The 10,350-nt window shown below is 40.0% G+C and overlaps 1 protein-coding gene across 1 annotated transcript; it reads left to right on the top strand.

Moving 5' to 3' along the window:
- The first annotated feature begins 963 nt into the window (after positions 1 to 963).
- Positions 964 to 2,283, top strand: kcnf1b (potassium voltage-gated channel, subfamily F, member 1b). The gene has a single exon (XM_034110805.1). The coding sequence runs from the start codon at positions 964 to 966 to the stop codon at positions 2,281 to 2,283; it is 1,320 nt and encodes a 439-aa protein (XP_033966696.1).
- The last annotated feature ends 8,067 nt before the right edge of the window (positions 2,284 to 10,350 follow it).

The raw sequence follows: 10,350 nt of genomic DNA, 5'->3' as shown, positions 1-10,350 counted from the left end.
TGTTCGATATTGGAAGGAATCCTTTGGATATTACCAATCCTCCTTTGGTAATGCACCTTCAAATGAAAAAAACGTAACACTATAAGGAAGGGATAACATTTTGTATGTATTAAAGGGGCCTTATTTTTCTCATTTTCAGGTTTATGTTTGTATTTATTGCCTCTACTGTGACATGTTGACATGCTTTAATGCTCATAAAGGTCCTTATTTTTCTCATACTGCCTGTGCTGCAGCACCTCTTTTCACCCTCTGTCTGAAACCAGAACCTAGTCTGCTCTGATTGGTTAGCTGGCTCGGCTGGATGTCTCACCCCTTAATCTGTTACTTACAATGTGTTGGAGCGTTAGCCAATAGAAGCGCGAGTGATAAATAGTGATGTCACTATGTTACAGAAGTAAACAAAGGAGTCCTATGGAGGTGTTTCAGGCAGAGCCATTTACATGCACGAAAACCATTATAGGCCTAAAGACACTATGAAAAGGGATAATTCCCCAAATGATGATAGGGCCCTTTAAAGAGTGCAGTGCTTGTTAATAATGAATGATAATGTAAAATGATGACTAATGATTGAATGAATTACTGAAGTAACAGCCAAACAGGCTACATATTGCATCCCCCACACGTGAAAAAGATCCATCTGGATGTGTGTGAGTGTGTGTGTGTGTGTGTGTGTGTGTGTGTGTGTGTGTGTGTGTGTGTGTGTGTGTGTGTGTGTGTGTGTGTGTGTGTGTGTGTGTGTGTGTGTGTGTGTGTGAGAGAGAGAGAGAGAGAGGGAGGGAGAGAGAGAGAGGGAGAGAGGTGGGAAGTGTTAGGGAAAGCTGGCCGCTCAAGCCGTGCTCACAGTGCATGAAACACTCTGAAGAGGAAACCTTTACGCGCAGATATAATGGACATCAATCCTGGTTACTGCGCTTTACTTTAACAAGATATTCCACCTACTTGTTCATTCAAAAAATTAATAAAATGTGGACAGTTCCGAAACCAAAGTATAGAAGAGGTTCGTGCGACGAGGGGGAGATTGCTGTCAACATTGGTGGAGTACGGGTGGAGCTTTTTGGGGATGTTTTAAATCGCTACCCGGAGAGCAGACTGGCGGTGTTGTTGAACTGCTCCACCCAAGATCACGAAGTCATATCGTCGCTTTGTGATGACTTTGATCCGGGCAGAAAGGAGTTTTACTTCGACCGAGATCCCGATGCCTTCAAGTGCATCATCGACGTTTACTACTTCGACGAAATCCACATCAAACCCGGCATCTGCCCCATCTGCTTCATCAAGGAGATGGAGTTCTGGAAAATAGACCAATGCGTTTTGGATGAATGTTGTAAAAGTTACCTCAGCGAGAAGGAGGAGGAGCTGACAGAGATCGCAAACAAAGTCAAAGTGATTCTGGAGGACCTGGAGGTGGATCGGTTCATTACGCGCACCCAGCGGTGCCGGAGGTTTTTATGGAGACTGATGGAGAAACCGGGGTCCTCTCTGCCGGCGCGCGTCATTGCTATCATATCCTTCCTGTCTGTCTTGGTCTCGGCGTTGGTGATGTGCATAGGCACCATCCCGGAGCTCCAGGTGAAGAATGCTGACGACAAACTGGTGGAGCACCCGACCCTGGAGGGGATCGACACCGCCTGCATGTTATGGTTCACCGCAGAGTACTTGCTGCGTCTCGCCTCCTCTCCGAACAAGCTGCACTTCACGCTCTCTTTCATGAACGCCATAGACTTTTTGGCCATCATGCCTTTCTACGTGGTCCTGACCCTCACCTCCCTCGGCACCGCGTCCATGATGGAGCTGGCTAACGTCCAACAGGCGGTGCAGGCGTTGCGCATCATGCGTATCGCGCGTATTTTCAAGTTGGCGCGCCACTCCTCCGGGCTGCAGACTCTGACCTACGCGCTCAAGAGTAGCCTGAAGGAGCTGGGGCTGCTCCTCATGTACATGGGGGTGGGCATATTTGTGTTCTCAGCGCTGGCCTACACCATGGAGCAAAGCCACCCGGAGACGCTTTTCAGCAGCATCCCGCAGTCTTTCTGGTGGGCCATCATCACCATGACCACGGTGGGCTACGGCGACATCTACCCCAAAACCACGCTGGGCAGGTGCAACGCAGCCGTGAGCTTTCTATGTGGAGTCATAGCCATCGCCTTGCCCATCCACCCCATCATCAATAATTTTGTGGTGGTTTACAATAAGCAAAGGGTGTTGGAGACTGCAGCAAAGCACGAAGTGGAGCTGATGGAGCTGAAGAATGGCAGGGGCGTGCGCAGAAAATGCAGTAATTAGTGGTTCCCAAACTTTTTTCTCCTAAGGGGGCCCTTTTTCCATCGTTAGGTAAACTGATGACCACTGACTAAGTGACATATACAATGGATATTTCATGATATATTTAACAACATTGCAGAATAAGGATAGAGTGTACAGTTCGTACAAATAATTAAACTAAAACTGCAGGAAGTTTGCGTAAAATGAGAATGTTTGATTTTGAGAATGTTTGATTATTTCCTGTGAATGTTGCACCAGAGATGAGTTTTCCTGTTAATTTGAGAAACTTTCATGACTATTATGACAAATTGTTAACTTGTTAACTTGGTAACTGTATACATTTTAACTACACAACGAGGCAGTTTACCAGAGAGGGAATAGTTTGTGTTCTGGTTTTCACTTGCCCGTATCACGTCTATGCTTATAACATTTTTGAAACCATTTTAGTAACCATTTAATAAAATGTGATTTACAAAAGGCAATGCAATCATGCCATAAGCCAACTGTATATATTTAGAAAAATGTTTTATACAAGTTGTTGTACACTTCTTAAAGTCAAGAAGGCGTTTGATGTGTCGGCCTCGAACGAGCCGATTCTTTTGAACGGCTCTTTGGTACGAACGAGGGGAACCGAGTCGTACTTGGTGAGAGCCGTTCTTGTTATCGTTAATCGTTGGTCCGCACTCACTGCCTGCCAAAATCCACTCGCCTTTTAAAAAGCTTGATTTTGCTCCCCAAACGTATTCTGTGAAGACCCGCCCCTACTCTGATTGGTAGGTTTCAGCACGGGGAGTGAGATGGGGTGGGTCTTAACGGAATACGCGCGAGAGAGAAGTCATAACAAGTGGTATACAGGACAGGTAGACGACGTGTTTTTCGGATGGAAAATGAGCCAATCACGAAAACGCAGCAGCACTTGGATGCACTTCAACCAAAACCCAGGCAGCAAGTGCACCATTTGTAAAGGCAACATATCCTTTAAAGCAGGGTCAACAAATAATCTCCATCACCACTTAAAAACACAGTATCTAATATTAAGAGATGCGTGAATTTCATTCAAGGCAAGGCAACTTTATTTACTTAACACATAGGCTACAGAGGGTAAATTCACTGACATGAATGACATGGATATGGCGCCACCTTGTGTCATGTTTACAATGCAGATTATTGACATTAGGTCTGGCAATACAGTCAATCATTATCCTGGTGATTATTTCGCAGATAAACCTAGTAACCCCGCCCCCTTTTAAAAAACGGCTCTTTTGAACGGCTCTTTGAAAGGAACGGAGCCATAAGATCCGGCTCCCTTCAAAGAGCCATAATTCCCATCACTAGTTGTGACCCCCGGGATATTTTGGCGACCCCTAGTGGGAATGAGGACCCTTACTTTGGGAACCAGAGGATTAAGAGACTGTGTGGAGGCAGCAAATACTTTTCCAAGACCTTTTAAAGTTTTCTTTCTGAAGCAATAAATGGTAGATGGTAAATGGACTGTACTTATATAGCGCTTTATCAGGTCTTTTCGACCCCTCAAAGTGCTTTACATACTACGAGACATTCACCCAATCATGCAGAGCAGTACCACTTGTTCTATGGAAGCTAACATTTATTCACATTCACAAGCAAAAGTCACATGTTCAAATGTAATTGGGCAAAACACATTTAAAACATCTCAAACCACACATGACATAATGTATTTGGTTTGCAGAGACTTTGACATTGAGACTTGTTATGGTCCTATGTTGTTTCTGTTGTTGTTTCTTTTACAATCCATAATTTTGTTATTGCGAATGTTGTTGTTATTATTGGATTAAAAGTTGTGCATAAATAAACTCTTTACATACTTACGCTGGTGCATAGAGAATCATTCAAGCATCACTTGTAACATATACTTATGAGCAAGGTGGCACAAATGTATGATAAGAAAAACAGAATTATTTGGAGGGGAGCACAAATCGAGTTTGATCTTCTTGATATGTTATTCATTTCATTTCATTTCAAACCTTTATTTATACAGATAAAATCCCATTGAGATCATTGATCTCTTTTCCAAGGGAGACCTGCTCAAGTAGTTCCACATGAAACATAAAAGCATAAACAGAACAACAAAAGGACATCATACAGCATCATTTACAAAATTATCCACATAAACAGGTACCAACAGCTTCCGATTGAGTAGCATCCAACCGAGCTTTAAAAACATTTAGTGGCACCAGATTGTTCAGTTTCCATTTAATTTGCAGACTATTCCAAGACAGAGGAGCTGCGCATCTAAAAGCTGTCTTCCCTAAGACAGTCCTAGCAGTTGGCACATTTAATAAAACCACACCATTCGATCTCAGGCAGTAGCCACTTACAATTCTCCGTGAGATCAGGGAGCAGATATAAGATGGAAGTTTCCCTAGCATGTCTTTGTATATAAAAATGTACCAATGACTGAGCCTCCGTACAGTTAGTGAAAGCAAACCAGCCCTTGCATACAGGGTACAGTGATGGGTTAATGCTTTACAGTTTGTCACAAATCTCAGTGCACTGTGATACGCAGCATCTAACTTGACCAGGCAATGGGCAGGTGCATTCATATAGACCAGATCCCCATAGTCCAGCACAGGTAAAAAGGTCACAGTGACTAGCCTTTTCCTGGCCTCAAGCGAGAAGCAGGACTTGTTTCTGAAAAAGAACCCTAGCCTAACCCTCAGCTTTTTAAGCAGGTTATTGACATGAAGTTTAAAAGAGAGACAATCATCAAGCCAGATACCAAGGTATTTGTAACAGGCAACAACTTCAAGTTTTGTTCCTTGCGTAGTTACAATATCTAAAACAGGCTCTGGTGTCTTTTTAGCTTTTGAAAAGAGCATTACCTTGGTTTTATCCACATTTAAAAGAAGCTTTAATTCAGAGAGCTGAGTCTGAATAATGTTAAAAACAGCCTGTAATTTAACAACAGCCTCCTTAATGGTGGGACCTGCACAATACATCACAGTATCATCCGCATAAAAATGTAAAGTAGCTTCATCCACATTATCACCTACGCTGTTAATATATATGGAGAATAAAAGTGGTCCTAAAACAGAACCTTGTGGTACACCATTAGAAATGTTTAACCACTCAGAAGACAGTCCATCAAAATGAACACATTGGGACCTTTCAGAGAGGTAGTTCACAAACCACCCCACTGCAAGGCTGGATATGCCTATACTGACCAGCCTCTGCTTTAAAATGCGATGATCAACGGTGTCAAACGCTTTGGAAAGGTCAATAAACAGAGCTGCACAACTCTGCTTATTATCTAAAATACTAGTAATGTCATTTACCACTTTCATTGTGGCAGTGATGGTGCTGTGTTTCTTTCTGAATTCTGACTGATGTTTAGACAGGATGTCATTTGTACATAAAAACTCCTTTACCTGTTCACTCACTAGGCGTTCAAGAACCTTAGCCAGAACTGACAATTTAGAGATTGGCCTATAGTTATTTAAAATAGTTGCCTCCCCTCCTTTCAGTAAAGGCAAGACATAAGCAGACTTCCATACTTTTGGAATTGTATTTGTGCTGAGGGAGAGGTTAAATATATATTTGGTTTCAGTGCATTGGTGACACATCAGTCACAGACTTGGAAAGGAGCATTGTGGGTGGATTTATAGCTGATAGCATCTTAAGAAATGCCTGTTGAAAGATTGATCTATGCAGAAATATGACTAAAGCTGAGTTATATTTGGCAGCCCCCGGAAAACAAGCGTGTGATTAATCTCTTAAATCAGATTATGCTGAAGTTTGTTGTTAAAGGGATATATTGTGTGTTCTTATTTAATGGTGGACCCACTGACCAGTAAGAAGGTGTGATTTTGTATTCCCTTGGGACAGATAGGGAATGTTGGTGGGAACATTTATAAATTATGCTTTTGAATAATCCAAGGCAATAAGAAAACGTTTTGTCACAAAAAAAAACAATCCATATTTGATATTCATTCAAGCTGTCAAAACTAGGCCATTCTAAATGTTCACAAGTTGCATTCACTTGCAAAAAGATAATTATAATAATATTAAAAGTAATGCAATGCTTGTTTGAACCGGTTTGAGCAGGAACAAAATATTTCAAGACTGCAATACAAGTAAAAAAAATAAGTATGTTCAATTACAAATACATCATCATACGGTTTTCCCATTAATACATTTGTATATACCTATTTATAAATTATTTAAAAGATATCTGATTCTCTGTCATTTATTGTGTAACTACTATACTGTAAGTGCATCGTAAAATAAAAAAAATGTAAGCTCAGGACAATCAAATACAAAGTTCAATAATTCACTCATAGAGATTTCAGATGTGTACATAAGTACAGTAAGTGTGCATAGTTATATTTTACGAGTTACTCGGAGACTAAAAGGATCGTGCAGGGAAAAAAAACACACATATTTATGCATTAATTCAAATATTCAATAGGCTTCTTCTAGTACTACTAATTCAGTCATTGTGTGTTTGTTTCTTCCTGCAGCCATCTTGCAGGAATGATAAAAGAAGTCGCTTTAAAAACTGGTTTATTCCACTAAGGCAGAGTTTGTGTAAGCATGAATGGGTCAGTATCTGTTGTCCGGGTGAATGCCACTGCTGATGCTGGGAGATGTTTTCAGAGTGTGTCTTTATCAGCATGTTGCCCGATGAGTTACTTTGCATCGCCTGTGACACGATGCAAGGCAGCGGTCTGTGAGAATCTGCTGTCCCCAGCGGGAAAACACTTCAAAGTAAGGCTATGCACACCCACACATTGAACTCTCAAAAACACTCCGCTCCCTCTCTCCTCCTCCTCATCCTCCACCCCACCCGCTGTTTCTCTGTGTCTGTATCTCACTCCTTCGTCCTGCCTCCACCTCCTCTTCCACCGTCTCCGATGACGAGCTGTCAGCTTCACTGGGAGTTAGTGCTGTCATCTTTTTAGGGCGCACACATCCCAAACTTCACACTTTGGAAAGTCTTTCGAATTCTGAAGGTAAAAATAGCAGGAATAACTGATTCATTTATGCAAGGATGATGGGAAATTGACATTTAAAACACATTGAAGGCTTTTATGTCAATGTAAGTTTATGGAGTAAATGTCCTTTTTAAAACATAAAAAGCAAAAATTGGATTGAAAAAAAAAACAGCCATACTTTCCGCATTTAAATGTGAAAACGCATTGAAGGTTTATACATACAGCAATGAAACAAAGCAAACAACAATAATTATAAAGGAAAACAATTTAAAAACACAATAATAATAATAACAATAAATACAAAATAGAAAAGGTAGGTGGTCCGACACATGAAAGATATTGAAAATGTTTAAAAAGAAGAACAAAACACACTATTTATAGTTCATACCAACAAAAATTAAGAAAAAACAAGACAACACCAATAACAATAAATTGAAATAAAATAATATTTTTTTTTTTTATTGAAGACATTTAAAACATAATAATATAAATAATAATAATTAAAAACAAGGTGATGGGGTCCCTATCAGGAAAGATTGAAAGTGTTAAATAAAATAAATAAATAAATAACATGTTTGGACTATAGAATTATCCAAGTCTGTTGTCACTTAATATATGGATAGATATAAATTGAGTGCTAGTGGGAGCTTGACATCACCAAACATTGACTTTAACAGAAACATAGCACTTTATATGCCACACGATGTGAGACAAACTGACCTTCGTCCAAAATGTGCAGCTAGACATCTGTGCTACTAATGCACAGTTTCTCCCAACTGTTGCTTTCCTACTGTGTTCGATCTGTGGCAAACCTGTACACAAATGCATCAAAGACGTAAGGGCCTCCTCGTCAATACCCCCCCCCAAGGTGCATTGTAATGCTTCACAGGAAAGGTCTCCCACGATCCTTTCAGTCTCCGAGGGCACGTGTGTCTGTAGGAGGATTTACAGATAAATAGATTTGATTGAAGAATGGTTTAATACCGATTCCTTCCTAATGAGTTCCCACTGGTCATGTTATTGTAGTGTAGGCGTGCACACAGGTAGGTTAGTCTAAAGGGAATCGGAGATTCACACTGCGCGTCTTTTATTTTTTCTGTAGTGTTTCATGAGACATGTGAAACTCGATTTTGACAGGATAACAACTGGTGACTTCTAGAATTGTGTGAGTAACATTCTGTTTTTAGACTTCTCTGTTTCAGTGTGTGTACTCTGTATAAATGCTCTGTAGTTGATCTGACTGAAATTGTGATTTTAAATCTCAAAACCGCTACAGTATCTGTCAGGCAGAAACTTGGGACAAGTAATTTGACTGAAACCTTAAAACTGAACTAACTGACTGCTAGGGTTAAATTTGATTCAAACATTTGTAGCATACTAAGAGCTTTATTGAGTAGGTGTAACTGTATTAAGGGTTAAACTCATAACTGTATAACTTAGGGTTTAATGTAATTGTAAAACCATTGGGCCACTGAAAAGACAATAACAACTCAGGAGGGAGCCAGTCTAGGGCCCAATCCCAAACCACTCCCTCGACCCTACCCCTCCGTGATGGAGTGAACTCCGTCTGTCAACCCAGTCTCACGGCATTTCGTGTTCACCAACACGATTTTTAATCTATTGATTCGTGTTCACCATCACGATTTGCCCCTTTTTTTCGTGTTGTACAGCACGATTTTGAAAGCAATGTATTTCTACTGGTAACGTGTTTCGTGCCTGCAGGCTGCAGCACGTCTTTTTCTCCGGTTGGGTCGTGGAAGACCAGAAGCTGTGTGGTTCATAAAAACATGTTCTTACTCAATATCAAGCCACAATTATTGCTTTTATTTTAAATCGTATAATTTCTGACTTTTGTTGCCGTCTGTGAGGAAAATAAATGGGGCTCAGAGCCTCAGGATACTGAAATCTGTATTTTTAAATATTTCTTTCCTTCTAATTTGTTATTCTTTTCAAAATAACACACTGTTATTTACTCACCAATAACACACAATTATCCTTGCTTTTATTTATTGGTTTAATTCCATAATCTCGGGCTTTTTTGGTGTCCGTCAGGAACTGAATTTCAAAATAAAAATAACCGGAAACAGACGTAGGCCTATAAGGGACATTTCGAGCATCATTGCGATTGTCAACATTTCTGAGTTTAGGATGGCCGAAGACACTACACTACCCATAATCCCCAGCTATCGTTTAGGACTACAGTCTTTACGCAGAGCGTCAAACAGCTGTGTGAAATGGAACGAAACCACGCCAGATTATCCAAAACTGGAATCGAACACCCCCCCAGAACTACACATGCTGGCTCTTGTGTTTCGCAAAATGTTCTATGGGACGTCTCTACTGAACGTTTTCGTTTTTCCCACAATTAGAAGTTGCCATTATTAAACACATTGGTGTTATCAAATGTAAAACATATAATTAATAAATGGGTGAAAATCGCTTGTGTCCATAATGCGCAGCATTAATATATAGCATTAATATATACCCACATGACAGCTCATTGCTACTTTGTAATTCTACTCCACTACAACTCAGAGGTTAACCTGGTATGTTTACTCCACTGCATTTATTTGAGTTACTTTGCAGATTCTGATGAATTATGTGAAATATATAAACAACCCTTAAATCAGACTTTAGTTACACCTGAGTAAAATTCAGGTAAGGTGATTGTCAAGTGCCAACAATCAGGAGAGATATTTGATAGTTGGTGCTTGAGAAGACTAAACATGTATCTGCAATTGACATGAATGGAAACAAGTAATAAAGTATATTCATTACTCGTTATTCTCTACTAATAGTTAATTAAAGACTGTATATTATGGCTATTTTGCACATCCCTTTCAAGATTTTCAAAGGTTTATTGACATATCATACACAACAAAGGTGTAGTTATGCAATGAATGAAAAACTTGGGTCACAGGTTCCTCAACAGTGCATTACAAGACATCTATCAATATGTGTGTACCTCCACCATTAAACTGTCATATTCTGCACATTTCTTATTCTATCTACATACATAAGAGTATAATTAATGTGTATAATATCAGTTAAAATAAGTGCTTCAACATAGTTAACATTGCAGGAAAGCAATATATTAGACGTTAATTACTTTGTC

The sequence above is a fragment of the Pseudochaenichthys georgianus genome, chromosome 22 (assembly GCF_902827115.2).
Source record: "Pseudochaenichthys georgianus chromosome 22, fPseGeo1.2, whole genome shotgun sequence".
NCBI lineage: Eukaryota > Metazoa > Chordata > Actinopteri > Perciformes > Channichthyidae > Pseudochaenichthys > Pseudochaenichthys georgianus.
The sequence above is the reverse complement of the archived record's forward strand: the minus strand, read 5'-3'. Positions and strand labels throughout refer to the sequence as shown.

Excerpts from the sequence above, each read along its gene's own strand:
- kcnf1b (XM_034110805.1), top strand. The coding sequence starts at position 964 with ATGTGGACAGTTCCGAAACCAAAGTATAGAAGAGGTTCGTGCGACGAG.